The following is a 19,454-nucleotide window of genomic DNA, read 5'->3' as shown; positions in this document are numbered from 1 at the left end:
TGTTTCGAGGGACACCTTGTATCTAATGCAGTATATAGAAGAAGTCATTCAAAACTTTTCACCAACTGTCATGTTTTGTGGAACACCCTGTATCTAATGTAGTATGAAGAAGACATTCAAAACTATTCACCAACTGTCATTTTTCGAGGGACACCTTGTATCTAATGTACAGAGCGTCCCATATCATATTAGATTATCTTCAATCTTTAACACCAAAATAAACCCTTAATACTCGAAAAACTTATCATTTTCCGCAAGAAAATTCTTATACAAGCCTTATTTTATTTTTCAAAATGATTCGTTCTAATGAAATTTTCTAATTAGTCCCGAAAATCGTAATTTAGACCCGTTCTCGGTCTAATATGATGTGGGACACCCTGTAGTATATAGAAGAAGACATTCAAAACTTTTCACCAACTGTCATGTTTCGTGGGACAAAGCTAAAATTAAATTCCTTGCGACACTTTAAAGTCGATCCTGACTTGAAAATGTATGCACCTTTTTTAGCAGTCTAAATGTAGAATCATGTTAGTGGTATTAAAAACATAAACCTAGATTGTCACTTGGATAGAAAAATGTTGGGCTTAAACTAACGTACTTTTTGGTGTTAGGAAAATATTGCATTATTAGGTCTGTAGATGGAATTTTACTTGACCCTCCATTTTTGAACCCTTGATATTATCAAAAACCTTACATCTCCCCTTGGAAAATCAAGGAGAGATGGGGCATTCATACCTTAAAGCTAGCTGGGCTGTCGTTGAAATTTCAAGTAATTCCTACGATTTTAAGAGGGGCCACGGTTCTGTCAATATATCAGAAAGGGGTGGCTTTCGATCATAATTTGAACCACTATACATAATATTTTAGCCTTTTTATTTTAAATACTTTTTGTCGGCATATACATTTTGAATGAAAAAGTATTAAATAAACCAATCCGTAAGTTTTAAGATTGTTGAATTATAGACCAAAACATGTTTGATTTCAAATAAATGAAACCGAACGCTTCTCACTCTGGTTAGAACGGGATGGCCATGCGGTATCCTGAAGGGTTACACACAAACGATGAGAATTCAGACTTATATTCATAATTTCCTTTAACAGTAATCTTTTTCCTTTCTTTGCCTAATCATTAAATACCCCCATTTGAGGACTATAGTCAAGACTCAATTAAGCTCAATCATGACCACAGTTTCAAAAAGTTGTCTCCCAAATTTTTGATGGATCCCATGTCAGGCTTCGACATCCGTCTTGTGTTTACATTACCGCCCAGAGACAGTACAAAAGATGCGGACACCTCTGAAATAACTTTTCTTGCTTTATAACCTTGATAGTGATGATGTACGCTAATTCTTTACTAATTGTACAGGCCATGTACTCCACTTTCAAAGGTCAATCTGTTTATTACAGTACTCGAGGGTGATTTCTGAAAAATTTTATGTTCATTTTAGCAGAAATAAGTTTTCAATCAACTTTGAGGAACACCTCTCCCACCTCTTATCCAGGCCTCCTATCTCTCTGTAATACCCCGCCTTCAAGGACTTCAAGGCGCCGAAACCCTTGGTTTTGAGGCCATGTCATGGCCTAGATTGGAAGCCTCCAGGTCCGATTGGGGAAGAATTTGTTTTCCATTTGACTATTGCAATCCACTGCTCTTTTTTCGTGTGCAGGATTACATTTTCACATGCAGACGTACTGTTTCGGTCTTTTACAGAGAAAATACTTCATCGTTAATGAACGGTTTTGAAACTGAGTAACATTTATGATACAAAACCAGGGAACAGGAATAAAGGGAAAGGAAATGGCGCTGGTCCGGCAAGAGAAAGCCAGTCGCACTGCTTTGCAGACCAGTACAGTAAACTGACACACACTCTTCTGGTACAGACACACAACATGACTACAGTCAAGGAAATTGTGGAACAATGTCGTCGATTATAATTAAATTTGAATAACGAGTAGTTTATTGTAAACTTTAATAAAATTATATTCTTTGCATGAAAATTTGGCTTTATAGTGTTCACTTAAATATGTAAATAATATATTACATGCATATTAAACATATGTTTAAGTAAACAATTAACAATAAACAAATGTACCCTCCTAGACTGTACAAATACCGAGATTCTTACGTACTGTATAAACCTACAGTACAAACCTTTGGTACAGTAAACTGACACACTCTTTTGGTACAGACACACACACATGACGTTTCCGCCCCCTGTACAAAACCTCCCCATACACTTGTACTCCGAAAGCGTACTGCATATTTGATATTTGTTCTGTATAAATAGGCCATAATCTCTTAATATCCTTTATCAGTAAACTGTCCTAAGTGTACACTGAGACTTATATACACGGACAGGTGCCTAAGATCTATTCGTTCATAATTAATAATATTGGACCAATTTATATTAAATCTTAATTTACATCAAACATTATATAATACAACATAATAGTTGTTCAAGGGAACTGAATTATGAATATTCTGAACACTTGAATAACAACAATTATACGATACTAAACAATTATAATGTAAAACAATCAATAATTTAGCTTTTTTATGTTTTCCAACAAATCCAAAAAATATTTTATTTCATATTTTATTTCATTTTCAATTAAATTCTCAAAGCAAATAGTTCTCATTTTCCTAGTGGAAAAGTTCTCCAAATAAACAACTGACTATAATTGAAAACAAAATTTTAGTTTCAAGTGTAGAATGTGAATAACAATAGAATGCAAATATGTCGAAGTAATGGTCTATTAAATACAGGTATTTTTGAAAAATTCATATACATATAGGCAGTTTAGAATTTTTAAGCTAAAAACTATTTCTTGAAATCTGTAAACAAAATAGAAAAGTTTTTAACACCGGGTAAAAATGCTATGGTTGAAAAAAGTTGCCAGTTTTGTAAAGAAAATCTATAAAGTACAATATATAGACAACATTTATAAGAACATTGAACATTCATTCATAGTCTTTCATAATTGAACATTGTAAGCAGGGTACTTTAGATTGAAATTTTATTAATCTATTTAATCATTTATTAAAAAATTCTGACTCGAAAATACCCTGTCACAATTAAAGTTTTTCTTCCATCACTTGTATCACTAACTCCCGTAGCTAAATATTATCAAAGTACGGATGGGACGGATGTATAAGCCCCATCCTCTCAATAAACTATTCGAACTGTTGTCAAGTATATAACAGTTCAAAACACTGAATATATGTAAGAGTGTGTAAATAAGTTCATAAATAGGATCAAGTCCCCCGTCAACACTGAACTTAAGCAAAATTTAAGATTTCGAAGTTATCAAGGTTTATCTCAATGCTCTGACAGGAGTTAAACTCCCAGGAGCAGGGTTTAGCAGGATCGAAACACTCATCCACCTCCTCCATCTTGTTGTAGATGAAGTTCCTGGTCCCGGACACGTTGGAGTGGTTGATAAACTCCAGGTTGTTGAGACATCCCATCCCCGAAAACAGGAGCCAATCATCCTTCTCGAGTTCGGGTAGAAGAATGTCCTCAAGGATGATATCCAGCTCGTCTCCGGACGGACCGAATATCTTGGTGTCGTAAACCTGGGACCGATTTCCCTTCCGCCCCTTTCCTCCGCCGAGAGGATACGGAGTACTCACGCACCCTTCAATGCAGAGGTTTCCGCTGAAGGCGCCGAAGACTCCCTCGTTGATGAAGTAGTTCTTCAGCTCCGTCTTGGTGTCATCCAACTTCACGATACGCGCCGCCAGGGTTATGGTCGGGGAGACCAGGAACTTGGAGGCGGTGGCGGAGAGGCGGATACCAAGGTAAGCAGGGAACACCTTGTTCAAGGCGGAGTTCAGGTCGGAGACAAATCCGTGAGAAAATGAAGTTCCGGCGAGTTCTCCAAGATGCACTAGTTTGATTTCTGCTCCCTGGGCTCTGCTCCAGTCTAGGATACTACGGGATACCAGGATCCACTGGAGAAGTTGGTTTAGCTCCTCCTCCAGGGTGGAGATCTCCAGATAGATCCCGACCAGGTTAAGTCCGGACTCCATGGAGATCTGGATCAATTCCTTGATCTCAACCAGGTTCGCAGTTTGACTACAGTCAAACTGGATCCAAACCCTGCAAAAAAAAAATTCTAATCAATTTTATACTTTACTAGTTAATGGGAAGTTCTTTTGTGATTTTTAAACTTAACAAAATCGGGTTTAATTATTTCCCAGATATCATTGATTAAAAAGGTTATGTTAGAAAGATTTACTTTAAATATAAATATAGAAGTAATAATCCAAATATGATTATATATATTTTGATCGGCAAAACTTTCTTAATTTTCTATTAGATGGATCTAAGATAGCATCGTCATATAAAAATAAGTACAAAATATAAAGAAATTAAGTGTAATGTGCAAAAATGTTGCATTTGCACTAAATGCATACACACTGCATACTATGCAGTGCTAAGGTATAACAAATATTTGCACTAAATGCATACACACTGCATACTATGCAGTGCTAAGGTATAACAAATATTTGCACTAAATGCATACACACTGCATACTATGCAGTGTTAAGGTATAACAAATATTTGAAGTCTAATTTATGCAAAATATTAGAAGTGTAAATTATACATAAACCCAACAAGATTCAACAAATTTCTAATGAATATTAAACATAAAACCTTTCTTCTTATTCTTCCAATAATATTTCTCTTTAGTGTTAAAATTGAATCAATTTAAGCTACATTATAAATATAATTTTTCTACATTTTCTACCTAAAGTACGAGTAAAGCTGACCCAGTATTGATTTCCAGTGATATGGCCCAAAAATGGTTTATGTACGTTAAAAAAATGCGCTCTCAAAAAAAGATCAAATGATTGACAAACTTATTAAACTTTCTTGAATAAAAATATGTAGGCTTGAAGCCAGGAGGAAGCTTGATAAAATATAAAAATAAGAAAATCCTATAAAAAATGAATGAAAACATGTGAAACAAACTACGTCAATCCACCCAACCCTGACAAAATAACTAAAGTTTGCGCTCGAATTCTGAACGAAAATTCGGGTTTTTTTTCGGCCACAGTTGTCTTTGAAAAGTAAGACTAATACCAATTGACAGCTAATAGGCTGTCTAGTTTACCATAAAATTACCCAAATAAGTGAACGGTCTCTTTAAAGCATTTGCAGGGATGTTAGAAAAGATAACCTCGATATGTAGATAAAAAAATGCAGAAATATCAAAAATTTTAATCTAATTGTTGTTTTTCTGAAAATTAAAAAATGTCCGAACAAGTTTAATACATCAACAACTACTCGACGTTTATCAACCCTGAATGTGTTTGTGAACTGTTAGAACTGGATTTATCCAAAGTAAATATTTCAGTCAATATCTGGTTAAATCCAGTTACAAGGCCTCTTATTAATATAATATTAACAGAAAATAAACGAAGTAAAGAATGATTATTACATGAGCTCTAGAGTCATTTCTAATTTTGATTCAAAAGATCTGAAAATGTTAATTAAATTATTTTGGAAAATTTAGAAAATTTTTGCCTCCTTTATATTTTTAAAAGGATCGCGTATGAATGCACACAAATCTATTTGAATATTTCGATTTAGCATTTAAGGTTAGTTGTTACTAATAACAATTATAATACTGGTACACTTTTCTTATTTACCTTGCGCTGGGGGAATTCTTTACAATCTTCTTGATTTCCTCACGGGAGTTGAAGACGACGTTTTGAATTCCTTTTTCCCGCGCAAACTTGATGTGAGAACCGATTTTGTGCGGGGCACTGAACACCACATCCGCGTCCTGAATTGTACAAAAATAAAGTATTTTTTATTTTTCTAACAGTTTATCCTTTATGCAACAGCATACACCTGCTTCTTATCAATTATAAATGTCTATTTTTACCATTTATTTAAACTGCAAAGGGGGTGTTTGATCAACTTTGAAAGTGTGCACTGCTGAAAAAACACCTTAAATTTGATCTTAACGAAACCAAAATAATTTTAAGAAATTTGTGAGAAATCCCTAACATTCTGTTATAATTTCAAATAAAATGCACATAGTTTGTATCCCCCTGTAAAAGGAAGGTGTTATAGATCTGATATGAATGCATACTTTATAAAAGTACAACAGCTTTCTAACCTTACACAATTTAACCTTGGCAATGTCACACATATGTCTAAACATTTCCCTCAAACCTGTTTTGTTTTTGGAACCCTTGGTAAAGTAATATTTCCTTAACTTCCATTTAAAGTATATGTAAATTCAAAAACAGCAGAAAAAAATAATGAAAGTTGCATATTTCCTCAGAAAAAATACAACCAAGGCTATAATGCAAGGAAAGTTAATCGCAGTTTCGTATACTCTACGTATATATTGTTAAACCAGTTCTCTCTGGGCGGAATTTCTAAACAAGAATAGATGCATCAGTGTTCGTTTAATATCCGAGAAGGATAAAAACATTGAATTTTGAAAACTTTGATAATTCACATAGTTGTTTCCTATGACCAGAATATTTCAATGAAAGATGGATCCCATGTCAGACTGTGACATCCGTCTTGTGTTTACACTACAGCCCAGAGACGTACACTGCAGTACAAAAGATGCGTACACCTTAGAAATTACTTTCCTTGCATAATAATCTTGGATACAACATTCTAAGATTATGCAATAGACTTGTCTCTACCCCCCCCCCCCCCCCCCCCCTCCTCTGTCAAAAAATGCTAGTTGTGCCTCTGACTTATTCTTTATCATTGTTGTTTTCTTGTTTGAAAATAACGCAACTATTGCGATGCAATCAATTTCCTATTGCGTCTATGGTTGAAGAAAACTACAACTACAGAATAAATAAAGATATACAGGGTGTTTTAATAAACTTGGCAATTTTGATTCTTCTATATTACAGGGGGAAAAAAGAAAATAAATTCTGATGATCACATTTAAAATCAATTTCCGACTGATGGATAGAACAAAAAAATGCTCCGATCTTTTTGAAATTTTTATGCAACCTAGATAGAGTCAGTGTTATACACTGAATGACCAAACTATTCAAAACGGAAATATCACAAAAAAATGAAAAAGTTATTTAAGAATAAAGTTTCAAAATTGACAAGATTAAAAGAACACCCTGAACATATCAGAGATCGGTATTATTAAATGGATAGAAGTGGTTGAATTATGAACGGATAGTTGAATTTGACCATACTCGGGTAGTTGAACTACACCATACTCGGGTAGTTGAATTGGACCATACTCAAGTAGTTGAACTAGACCATACTCGGGTAGTTGAATTAGACCATACTCGGGTAGTTGAATTAGACCATGCTCGGGTAGTTGAACTAAACCATAATCGAGTAGTTGAACGAGACCATACTGGGGTAGTTGAACTAGACCATACTCGGGTAGTTGAATTAGACCATACTCAGGTAGTTGAATTAGACCATACTCGGGTAGTTGAACTAGACCATACTCGGGTAGTTGAACTAAACCATAATCGAGTAGTTGAACGAGACCATACTGGGGTGGTTGAACTAGACCATACTCGGGTAGTTGAATTAGACCATACTCGGGTAGTTGAACTAGACCATACTGGGGTAGTTGAACTAGACCATACTCGGGTAGTTGAATTAGACCATACTCGGGTAGTTGAATTAGACCATACTCGGGTAGTTGAACTAGACCATACTCGGGTAGTTGAATTGGACCATACTCGAGTAGTTGAACTAAACCATACTGGGGTAGTTGAACTAGACCATACTCGGGTAGTTGAATTAGACCATACTCGGGTAGTTGAATTAGACCATACTCGGGTAGTTGAATTAGACCATACTCGGGTAGTTGAACTAGACCATACTCGGGTAGTTGAATTGGACCATACTCGAGTAGTTGAACTAGACCATACTGGGGTAGTTGAACTAGACCATACTCGGGTAGTTGAATTAGACCATACTCAGGTAGTTGAACTAGACCATACTCGGGTAGTTAAACTAGACCATACTCGGGTAGTTGAACTAGACCATACTCGGGTAGTTGAACTAGACCATTCTCGAGTAGTTGAACTATTTCTGTAATGTGGCTGAGAGAAGAGTGAGTATAGTAAAAATTTTTCTTGCTTTTCTTTAAATCGTTTATAAAAGGTTAATTTTCTAGACTCATTAGATGAGATGTAATTTTTCAATTGAATGAGAAAAATGTATTGAACATTTTATCATCTTTTTCTGAGCTGGAAAATTTTCTATTGGATATACTTATAATCCAGATTACTTAATCTCAATATCCAGTGCGGGTACTCTTAATTTGAAATTAATGCTAAATATCTTCCTTTTTATAATTATTCCTCCCTTGAGTACGGTTACCATGCAGGATTTGGAATAAAGACTAAAATAATCTTCAGATAAGAAAAAGATCCACAATAAATGAGTTCCCAGCTCAGATATATAATGTATATTGTAAAATATTAAATACTACATTCTTCAAAAATAAAATTAAAACTTTCTACCAAGAGTTCTTTGTGCTGTTGTGTCTAGATATTCTAATGTAAATAAACAGCTCAGACTGAGATTGTTTATATCAATGAGAGTAGCAGTAAGAATTTATTTAAACAAGAACTAGTTGCAGGGGTGTATAATAATCAGATTACGAGAAGCAGTGCTTAGGATCCATTTAATTTTGATGCGGATCCGGATCCTGGATCCGCAATGGAAAAAAATGGATCCGGATCCAGGTCATTTCTTTAAGATTTACTGAATTTTTTTAACAAAAAATAATTTTTAAATTTTGTTTATTTATTTTCGCCTATTTTTATCCTAAAACTTGATAAACCATTCAGAAATGAGGAAATTTTCATAATCTCTTTTTGTAAAAAATCAAATTTGAGTTTATGAGTAAAAAAGTGGTTTTTTTTCAGTTTTTGGATGACATTTTACCCCTTGGATCCGGATCCGTGGATCCGCATATTTTTGCGGATCCGGATCCAGGAAGCCAAAATCTTGCGAATCCAACGGATCCGGATCCTAAGCACTGACGAGAAGTAATTTAACTAGATATTGTTAGCTTCATGATCACATGTAAACATTAATTAAATACATTGTTCTCTAAAGTTTTGTACAGTAAAAATAAAAAACATTGTATCTCCAGTTTAAAACCATATGAAAACATTATATTGTGGTCCTTCAGGGAAAAATAACCTGGATTTAGTGTTGCTATTAAATTATCATCAAATAGTTCAGATCAGAAGAATAGGATGTAAATAGTGACATCAACCTCTCAATTGTATGCCCATTGCTCAACCTTTATGGTTTCAATTAAACAAAATTATCACCAAACTAAATTTTGTTTTTGTTTTATTAAACCTCTACTCTACCCCGCTTTAAGGTCACTGAGCCCTGTTATACCTGGTTGAGAAGAGCTAGGTTATCCAGAGTTCCAATCTGATGTTTAGCCGATACATCCAACCTTACTCCGTGTCCGCTTAAACCCTCCAGTACCCGTCCTAGGCTGTTGTATCCAACCTCTACAACATCATCAATATTAGTTCTTGTCAGGATAAACCGAATAAAACTGAAAAAAATCTAAAACGACATTTTTTGTAAGAATAAATTGAAAGTCAGGCAAAACTTAACTCCGAAACAAATATGTAAAAATAAATTGTGCCCCAAAGCGAAATGGATGTCAAATGTAGTAAGTGAATGCCAACAACAAAATTGAAGGTCAAAACAAAAGGAGATCAATAAGGTTTAACAAAATGAAGGTCAAAACAAAAGGAGATCAATAAGGTTAATGAAAATGAAGGTCAAAACAAACTGAACGTCACGAGAAAATTGATGTCATTAAAAAAAGGAAGTCAATACTAACTGAAGGTGAAAAAATGGGACGCTAGGACATAACTGGCGTCAAAAACAAAATTGGCGTCAAAAACAAAATGGAAGTAAAAACAAAATGGAGGTGAAAACAAAATGGAAGTTAAAACAAAATGGAGGTAAAAACAAAATGGAAGTGAAAACAAAATGGAGGTGAAAACGAAATTAAGGTGAAAACTATGTGTATACCATGAACGGGTTGAAGGGTTGGGAACTTCCTTCCCCAGGAGCTGATTTGCTCCAGGAGGACAGATTCAGAGTATACTAGGAAGGATTCATCTCTACTGTCAGCCAGATATCTTAAAAATTCAATCAATCATTAATTTAATCAATCAAATCAGTTTAAAACTTATTTATTTCAGTAACTAAATATTAAATTTATTGATTAATTACTATAGTCAGTGAATTTATTATTATTTTCTTATCAATTAAAACTCTTATATTATTTATTAAATCAATCCATTAGAAAATCTGTTATGCGGCAAATCCATTCATCAGTTGATCCGATTAATCAATAAATTTACAAAATAACAGTTCCTTATCATTTTTACATTTTCTAAAACCAGTGCTTAGGACCCATTTAATTTTGTTTGCAGATCCAGGTAATTTCTTTAAGATTTACTGATTTTTTTTTAACAAAAAAAATAATTTTTAAATTTGTTGTTTTATTTTTTTCGCTTATTTTTATCCTAAAACTTGATAAACCATTCAGAAATGAGGAAATTTTTATAAGCTCTCTTTTTTCAAAAGTTCAGAATTTGAGTTTAGGTGTAAACAAGTTATTTTTTGCAGTTTTTTGTTGATATTTTACCCCTTGGATCCGGATCCGTGGATCTGCATATTTTTGCGGATCCGGATCCAGAAAGCCAAAATCTTGCGGATCCAACGGATCCGGATCCGGCTCCTTAGCACTGTCTAAAATCTATTTGCATTAAAAATATATCTTGTCAACCTTAATATGTTTTTTAATATCAAAATCTTCTTCATTGAAAATAAAATGAATTTAAATTTTAAATTATTAGTTAAAATAAGTCACAAAATTCAATTTTTAATAAATAAATAATATTGAACAGGGATGAAGAATTTTAAGGTGAATATTACATGACGATTCATGAAATCTTAATATTTTCCCTTGTATGTTCCTTAAGTACTTTGCCTTAAAAATAAATATCGGAAAAAAATTTACACCCGTGATCTACAGATCTAGGGCACTGCTTGCATAAAATTATTTCAATACTTATCTAACTTGTTATATAACCTAAATTACTCAGCTTTCGTAAAAAGATAAGCATCATTATTACATTCTAATAATGTGACCAGCTAGTGACAAAGATTTGACATATAAAAGATAAGGCTTACATCAAGCATGCATAAAAAGACATTGAACCTTGTGATAAAACTACATTCACATGTTACAAATTTCATAAAAATCATGTTTTTTCTCGGTCCCAAAATGCATAAATCTGGTAGATTTTTTTAATGACAAATATGATCTTGTGTAGAAACTATGTTTCTACCCCTGAAATTAAATTGTGTAATTAATTTTGTAAGTTCTTGTACTTTTCAGTTGTCATGTACTTTTTAAGATCAATCGTTGATAAGAAAAAGCCAAGGACAAAACTGCATCATAATGCATTTCCAACATTTAAATAATTAATTTCATTAATCCATATTAACATTTAACATGAATTAATATGGTAAAATTAAAGGGAAAGGAGAATTTTAGATGCAACAAAAACTGATCAATAATTTTTAAATTAATAGCTATATGAATTTTACCAAGAAAAATTTGAGACAGATACCCTATTTATTAGGAAACGTACCACGAACTATGGTTTAATGTAAGGAACTGTAAGTGAGTTAGCTAGAAAAAGTACAAAATGAGGTGTTTCAGGAGAAGCATTTCATAACCTCCAAAAATAATCAATGGTGGATTGTTGACATTTTAATCGAAGATAAAATCACAGCATATATAAGAAATAAAATGTATACTTTATCTGACATTGAAGAACTTTGTTTTTGAAGCCTGTGAAAAAAGAAAAAGCTTTGAAGGAAACGTTTTGAACAAAATTAATATTTTCAAGCATATTTTAAATCGTGGTGTAATCCTTACAGGAATCAAACAGGGCCAAATGAAAAATATTAATCCTTGTTGATACTTTTTACCCAAATATTGGTTTCACCAAAAAAATTCGTTTATTTTCTCCAAACCAACGAATTCATATTCATATTTTATTCAACTACAAAGCACGAGATAATACAAATAAAAAAATCACAATTTACTATGTAGTTTGGACCCGCCTAACCAGAGTAGGTTGTTTTAATTGGTTGGCCCACTATAAACGAATGAGAATTGCAGATAAAAACAATGTACATTGTACATTTTAAACATAAGAATGATGATAAATCAGGAAAATGGTAATAGCGCCCATAAAACATATTTTTTACAAGAAACCAACCTGGCCATCCTTAGAGTTTGTCTATCCCACCCAACCTCCTGCTGCAAAGAGATACCACAATCCAACCTCATCGTCACAAACAAACAAAAAGAAAAAATCCTAAAAAATTGTAATTAACTTTAAAACATTCTTTTTACTTTTTATTCCGTAGAGATTTAAAAACCTTGACATGTTTCAATTCTTTCTTACAATCAAAATTTTAAAGATGAAAATTTTCAATATTGTAAATTATGAAATATGTTGTCTCTTGAAAAACAAAAATTTAAATAAAATAAAATAAGCATCTAATTTAAAAACAATATTCATTAAAGTTTCATCGGTTAAAGAGACTTAAGATCCTATATTTGCAGAGAAGCATGTCAAATTCACAACAGTAATCCTTTAATTATTTCCTGATCAAGGACTGATAACATTAGTCTATTTTAAAACTGATCCTACCGCAATTTCTCTGTTAAGAGACTTGCGCATTTCTGCTTTAGATGCAATGAAGGATTTTGTCAAAATTAAAAACTTGTGCTAGAAAAACGACGGTATCTTCCTCATTTTTTGCGATTTCTCTGAAAAGTGACTTGCGCATTTTTGCTTTAAAACATTGAAGGAAATTGTCAAAATTATGTTTTTTCAGATTCAAGTTTAAAGGGTACCGTTGAGAATAAAATATGCCTCTCTTTAAATGATTAAAGGGATACTTTGAATTTTGTCTACAAACCCTTTAATGTTATTTAACAATGTATACATAATACTTACTAGTTCAGTAAATATCAGGGGGGCTTGAACACGAATATAACAATGTACATAATACTTACTAGTTCAGTAAATATCAGGGGGGTTTGAACACGAATATAACAATGTACATAATACTTACTAGTTCAGTAAATATCAGGGGGGCTTGAATACGAATATAACAATGTACATAATACTTACTAGTTCAGTAAATATCAGGGAAGCTTGAACACGAATATTCTTATGAACGCAATGGTGATGGTGGAAAACAAGTCTAAAACACAAAATAAAATTAGTTTCAGGAATTATAATTATTACTTATTAATTCTTTAAATTTGATAAAAGTATCTTAAGTAATCTGATATAAACTTTAGTTTACATGTCAGTGGTCTATATCCCCTGTTGAAAAATACCCCAGTTTTATCACACTGAATGGCAGGGGGGCTTAAGTCAGGAAAATTTCAAAATTCAAATATTTACACGATCACCCTGTGTAGTGGGTATATTGTGTTTAATAAGTAAATGGAAAGGAAAATATTTTGCCACAAACACAATTTTTTTAAACCTTATATCTTTGCAACCCTTAGTCGGAGACCTTTGAAATTTGAAACTTAAAATTCGTTTGTTTTAAAAACTCTAGAGTTTGGAATATCAAAGTTTTACACCAACAAGTTGCAATGATATTGGGATTAGAAAACTAGTGGTAGTGGCAAAAACTAAATTTTTTTTATCTTGAAAACTATCTCTGACGTTTTTTTTCCAACATCAAAATCAAAAACAATGTGGGGAGGGGGTGATTATTTCTGTTGATGGGGAGGGGGGGGGGGAACCTCAGCAAATATCAGGACCAGTGATGACGAACTCAATATACTCCTTCGTAGCCAACAACCAGTTCAAGGGTAGTCCGCAGACAACCTTAACAAAACATACAAATTTCAATTAAAAAACCCCCAACAATTTTTAAAGCATGTTAAATTCTTCATTATATTCACGGTGATTTTTGCTTGTTTGTAACATTAAACAATTAAAAAATTTTAAAACTCTTTATTATTTTTTTCCTTAAAAAAAGTAGTCTTTATCCAAATGTTTCAATTTTTTTAAATAGAGTATTATTATCTAAAATTCATGGTTGTAATTTAGTGAGAAAAGTATTGATAAAAAGAGTGAATAGAACCCCCCCCCCCCTGAAATATTATGTACATAAATCTTCATATAATTTTGTCATTTTTTAAAACAAATATGTATTTTGCATATTTTCAATGTGAAAGAGGGTTCAAGTTACATACACAAGTGTAATATGAACACACGCTTCATTTCCTCTGCACGTCAGAGGTCTCGAGAATTTACAAAACAAGTTTTTTTTGAGTTGCGTGCGTAGGAGGTACGCAATTTAGACAGGAAGGTGGAAAGAAAGTTAAATGACTTTTTACATAAGATACAAGCTGTCCCCCCCCCTCCAAGAAATCATTAAGGGGCCTATTTTAACTCATTTAACTCAAATTCATTTACTGAGCCAACATTCTGCCCGAACAACAAAAATTTAAGAAGGACAGGAAAAGGATACAAAATAAATCTTTTTAGACAATTAGCATAAGATATAGAAAGAAATATTTTCTGCTGGTGCTATGGAAACGCCTCAACACGGAAACGTCTCAACACGGAAATGCCTCAAAAAAAAGCAGAAACCCCTCAAAAACCGGTTTTTTTGAGACGTTTCCGCAATTTCTGCAAGAAAAACGGAAATCCCTCAAAACCCAGTTTTTGAGGGGTTTTAAAATTGATATTCAGGGTTATGGGGTCGCTCTAAAAATGGAGGCCTAAAAAGTTATAATCCATACTATTACTAAGAAGACATTTTTGTAGTTAAATAGTGACATATTGACTGCTACAATGATTTAAAATGTGATTTTTAAAATCCCATTAATCGTACTTTTCCATGCGCTTTCTTCATTGAAACATAACGTCACAAATTTTTAAGTTACATAAGAAATAAAACGCTAAAAAACAGTACCTTGCAACTGTAGACCCCCTTGAAAGAGTCTAAATCACCCTCGACAGTAATGGTGGCGGATTTATTGTATCTGTAAAGATAAATTTCCGACGGGGAGGGTTGAAGAAAGGTTTATTTCTCTCTTCATGGACTAGAAACTTTGCTAGACTGCTGCGTATTAACTGAAGGGTAAGCTCAGCTAGCTAGGTGCCGTTGGGGGGGGGGGGGAGGCCTCCGCTCTAGGAGGGGAGGAAGGCCAGCAACAACAATTCCTAGTCCGAGCCACTGTACATTTTCTCGTCCCAGAAACCTCGAAATCATTGTCCTTTCAAAATATTTTTTTAAGTGTCCAATCCTTGAAGATAAGAATATTTTTTGAAAATCCGTCCAGTATCCCTTTTTTGCGTAGAATGCTGCAAATTATTATGAAATTTAATAAAAACAGCATGTGAGAATATTACACTTTTTCTTCAGCCACATTTCCTTATTCCTATTTACAAAATGTCAAAAATTAAATGTAAATTATATTTATTTTTTGGTCAAATTTCGACAAATTTACAAGATTGTAAATTAAATGAAAAACTATTCCATTTTTACAAAAAAAATTAAGGATAAAATCCCGTTAAATGTACCAATTATTTTTGGCATAATTTTCGTCAAATTGGCGGATTTTTTTCTTACATTTTTTTACTTTTAATGAAAACCAAAACCTTTCCAAATTTTCATGAAAATATTCGAAAATATGTTTTAGGCAAAATTTACAATTTCACAATTTTACTTAAATTTTTGCCAAAATGTTATGTGAAAATTTTAAAAATTTTCAATAAATTTAAAAAAAAAATTTACAAAATTTTTGCAAAAATTCTAGGTAATCAGTAATTCACATAGTTTACTTTTTGTTCAAAAAATTAACCAAAAAAAAACAAAAAATTTAGTTTATCAGTACGTGTATTTTACAAATAATAGGGGTACTTACAAACTGTTGGTGAAATTTTTAAATTGGTAAATAGGATAATGATTTAATTATTGTTTGAATTCATAGTATTGTGAAGGATAAATTGTAGCAAAAGATTTAAATAATTCAAATAAAAACAATATTTTCTCCTTGGATATAATCATGTGACAGGCAGAAGTGACTTGGAAGAACAAAAATATGCCAAATTTGTAAATATTTTTAAAAAGATATAAAAGTTAGCAATTTGGGAGTCAGAAGAGGTTTAAGTACGTTTTAACCTAAATTAAGTTTGACATCATTCTCATGGATTTTAAGATTCCAACCTTATCATTACAAAACTTTAGTCTATAAACCATGTTTTATGCCCTAACGTGGCCAGATATTTTCAAAAAATAATCTCATCTTTAAGGATTGAACACATAAAAAATATTTTTAAAAGGAAATGGATTTCGAAGTGGCTCTGACGAGAAAATAAGGAGAATGTGGCTCGGACTGGGAATTGTTGTGGTTGGTCTTCCTTCCCTCGCTCTGCTTAGTTCCTCTTTCAGTCTCAAGTCAGCTGATTTTCCTTAAAATTTTCTATCTATCTATAGGCCGGGTCAAGAGTCCCTTAATAGCACTCTTAACTAATCCTGGTTGGTAGGATCATCTACCCTACGCGTTCATAAGTTGTGCTAATACCGGTATTAACAGAAATGCCAGTTTTACTAAGAGCGGTGTTAACTAATCTACCCGCAGGGTAGATTTAGGTAGGATGATCTACCCTAAATAACCAGTTCTACCAGTATTAATTTGGTTTGGATTCGATATTCTCGCAACCTCATGAAATACAGGGATGTTTAAAATACAGGGATGCATAAAAAGCGAAGAAATACTTCTTATTTTGCTTAATTCAGAAAAATGACCCCTGCCCCACCCTCCTTACATAACTATATTAATAAAATGTGTTGAATATAAAAAAAAACATTTTATGAGCAAAACTTTATTAAAGATTTTTTTTCTAAAAAATATATCTTATTGAAAAGTTTTTATTTTTTTAACTTTGATAATGAAATGTAAAAAGTTTAGTTTGCAAGATATTTTCATAAATTTTTAATCTATCTTTCGTCATATAATAAAAATGTATTATTTAAAAGTCGTCTTTATAATTATTAACAAATTATTAAGTTGAGAAGAGGAAAGAGTTGCGCAGAAGAGTCAAAACGGTAAAGTTTGGATGATAATCCTGGTTTTTAGCTAGGATGACTTATGAACGCATCAGCTGTTCTAGGCTAGATAATCCTGCCACAAATTAGGCAGCATTAGCGACTTATGAATCCGTATTTCCTAAACACTGGTGTTAGTGTTAAGAGTGGTATTAGAGCGGTATTAGCTAATACCGCTCTTAAGATACCGGACTCTTGACCCGGCCATATTTGTCTTTCTATTTACACTTCTATCTATCTATCTATCTATCAACTACCTGCCCTATCATCTGAACCCTTATTCCTATTTCCTTATGTTTGTCTATTATTTATATATCTACTGAAACCCGATCTTTACATTTTAACATTTTCCGTGTAAGTTGTATCTTTTTTAATGGATTAAAAAATAAGCAAAAAGATATGCAAATTAACCAATAGGAATAACTTTATTCATGGATTTCAGGGGCAGAAGGGGGGGGGGGGGTCTGATAAGACAAAATAAGAATAGCAGAAGCAAAAAAAAAGGAAACAAAAATCGAAAAAATAAATTAAAAAAATAAAAGAACTATGTATGTTTTATCACCAATTAATTGAAAATACTAAAATAGCTTTGCTACTATTCTACCGTCATTGAAAATACCAGCATTTGAATTTATAGATAATATAATTAAAACTCGTCTTTACAGTTTTTTGCTGTCATTTTTATAATTAAAACTCAAATGACAGTAGCGAATTTTGTGGCGGGCATGGAGACTAATTTGCACGGAACAGAGAAAACCCGGCCGGGTGGATACAAGGGGGGGAAGGGTACACTCGGCCCCCCCCCCCCCGGAGATTTTGAGGTAATAAATGCTCCCAATTAGATCAAATAATGTTCTGAATTTGATTAATCGAATGTACTCCTATTTCAAGTTATTTGAAGTAAAATTATGATAATAATTACAAAAACAAAGAACTTAGTACAGGGTGTCCCAATAAACATGGGAATTCAGTGACGAATTCGATATCGTCTTTATAAACAATTCTAATTGATTTAGTATAGTGATACCTACTGAGAAAGCTGTTTAATCTGTAAAAGTTTCGTCTGCTATGTTTACATTTTGTTTGTTTATGTTTTGACTGCATACGGTTGTACTTAGTAAAACAAACAAAATACAGTATACAAACAGAGTAAACTTGTCCGTCTTCACTGTTCATCCTGCGGAGACATTATAGACACATCTTTGCAGTATTTTAGCCTTTTCATAAATTAAACTCTAGCAGACATGACAATATTATAGCTTTGAAATTAGGTATTACAATGCTAATTCATAACAAAGACATATCGAATTCGTCACTGAATTCCCATGTTTTTGGGACACCCTGTATATCACATCATTGATAACCAGAATAACTCTGGAATAGGAAGACGACTTTTATGACTTTATGACTTTAAATACTCCAATATGCATGGGATGCAAAAATTGTGCAGTGTAAACTGACCCATTTCACTTTTTTTGTGATGTAATAAGTGTCTAGTAAAACTATTTGCTAATCAAATACATCAAATCCACTAAGTATTGCTATAAAGTCGTCTTCCTATTTCAGAGTTTTCTGGTTATCACTGTAAATAAGCTAAGAAATTAAAGTAATTGGAACAAAAACAGGTAAGTTAAGCAATTTAGGATTTTAGAAACAAGATCATTATATTTCATTGGCTTCTATGTATTTGAAAATGAACCAACTTGTTAAATCTAACTTGTTAAATCCAAGGGTAAACTACTGACATAATTTCAAGTTACCCTCCATTTAAAGAGCTACATGCAATGGTATACCATAAAAAACCTTTCTCTGATTCGTATTTTTTTTCCATGTCTCTGCTGCATAAATCTGTTGAAAATTCAATTGGGTAGAAAAACAGAAAATCTCCATAAAATGTTCTCAAATAAAAATAAAAGTGTACTGTACTGTTTTATAATAAAGGGTCACTTGAAATTACGCCAAACGTCCCATATTATCCGAATAGGACATTTAATACATACATGCTGGCAAGTTCCACCTTCATTCTACAATTATTTAACAATATCTGCCCTGTTTCATTTTGCAAATTTTAGACTAGATTTTTTTAAAAACTTTTTTTTACATGTTTTATATCATTTAAATAAAAAATTTGTTTGTTCCCAGATATTATTGTTCATTTCAAATGCTGGGTTTATGACGGTTCAATGATATAAAATTCGGCGATGATAAAGATTGTCTTTAAAGTTTAATGTGGAATTGTTTGTGCCATTTCACTCGGTGCGATAACCCCCA

At 32.7% G+C, this 19,454-nt stretch overlaps 1 protein-coding gene across 2 annotated transcripts; it reads right to left on the bottom strand.

Moving 5' to 3' along the window:
* Nucleotides 1-2,968: 2,968 nt before the first annotated feature.
* On the bottom strand, nt 2,969-15,217 carry LOC111703789 (ornithine decarboxylase 1). Of its 2 annotated transcripts, XM_023475839.1 has the most exons (8): nt 15,045-15,217; nt 13,864-13,948; nt 13,235-13,307; nt 12,311-12,409; nt 10,041-10,150; nt 9,387-9,505; nt 5,660-5,796; nt 2,969-4,103 (listed from the first exon to the last, which is right to left on the bottom strand). In XM_023475839.1, the coding sequence occupies exons 4-8, from the start codon at nt 12,379-12,381 to the stop codon at nt 3,281-3,283; spliced, it is 1,260 nt and encodes a 419-aa protein (XP_023331607.1). In that variant the 5' UTR covers nt 12,382-12,409; nt 13,235-13,307; nt 13,864-13,948; nt 15,045-15,217; the 3' UTR covers nt 2,969-3,280. The 2 variants fall into 2 exon arrangements, with proteins under 2 accessions (XP_023331607.1, XP_023331608.1); XM_023475840.1 differs by lacking the exons at nt 13,235-13,307; nt 13,864-13,948; nt 15,045-15,217 and adding an exon at nt 13,058-13,124.
* Between the last annotated feature and the right edge of the window lie 4,237 nt (nt 15,218-19,454).

The sequence above is a fragment of the Eurytemora carolleeae genome, unplaced genomic scaffold (assembly GCF_000591075.1).
Source record: "Eurytemora carolleeae unplaced genomic scaffold, Eaff_2.0 scaffold114, whole genome shotgun sequence".
Lineage (NCBI taxonomy): Eukaryota > Metazoa > Arthropoda > Copepoda > Calanoida > Temoridae > Eurytemora > Eurytemora carolleeae.
The sequence above is the reverse complement of the archived record's forward strand: the minus strand, read 5'-3'. Positions and strand labels throughout refer to the sequence as shown.

Coding starts and splice junctions, on each gene's coding strand:
- LOC111703789 (XM_023475839.1), bottom strand. CDS start 12,381: ATGAGGTTGGATTGTGGTATCTCTTTGCAGCAGGAGGTTGGGTGGGAT. Junction 9,506..10,040: donor AACCCTTCAACCCGTTCATG/GTATACACATAG, acceptor ATGATGTTGTAG/AGGTTGGATACAACAGCCTA. Junction 5,797..9,386: donor ACCTAGCTCTTCTCAACCAG/GTATAACAGGGC, acceptor TGTACAATTCAG/GACGCGGATGTGGTGTTCAG.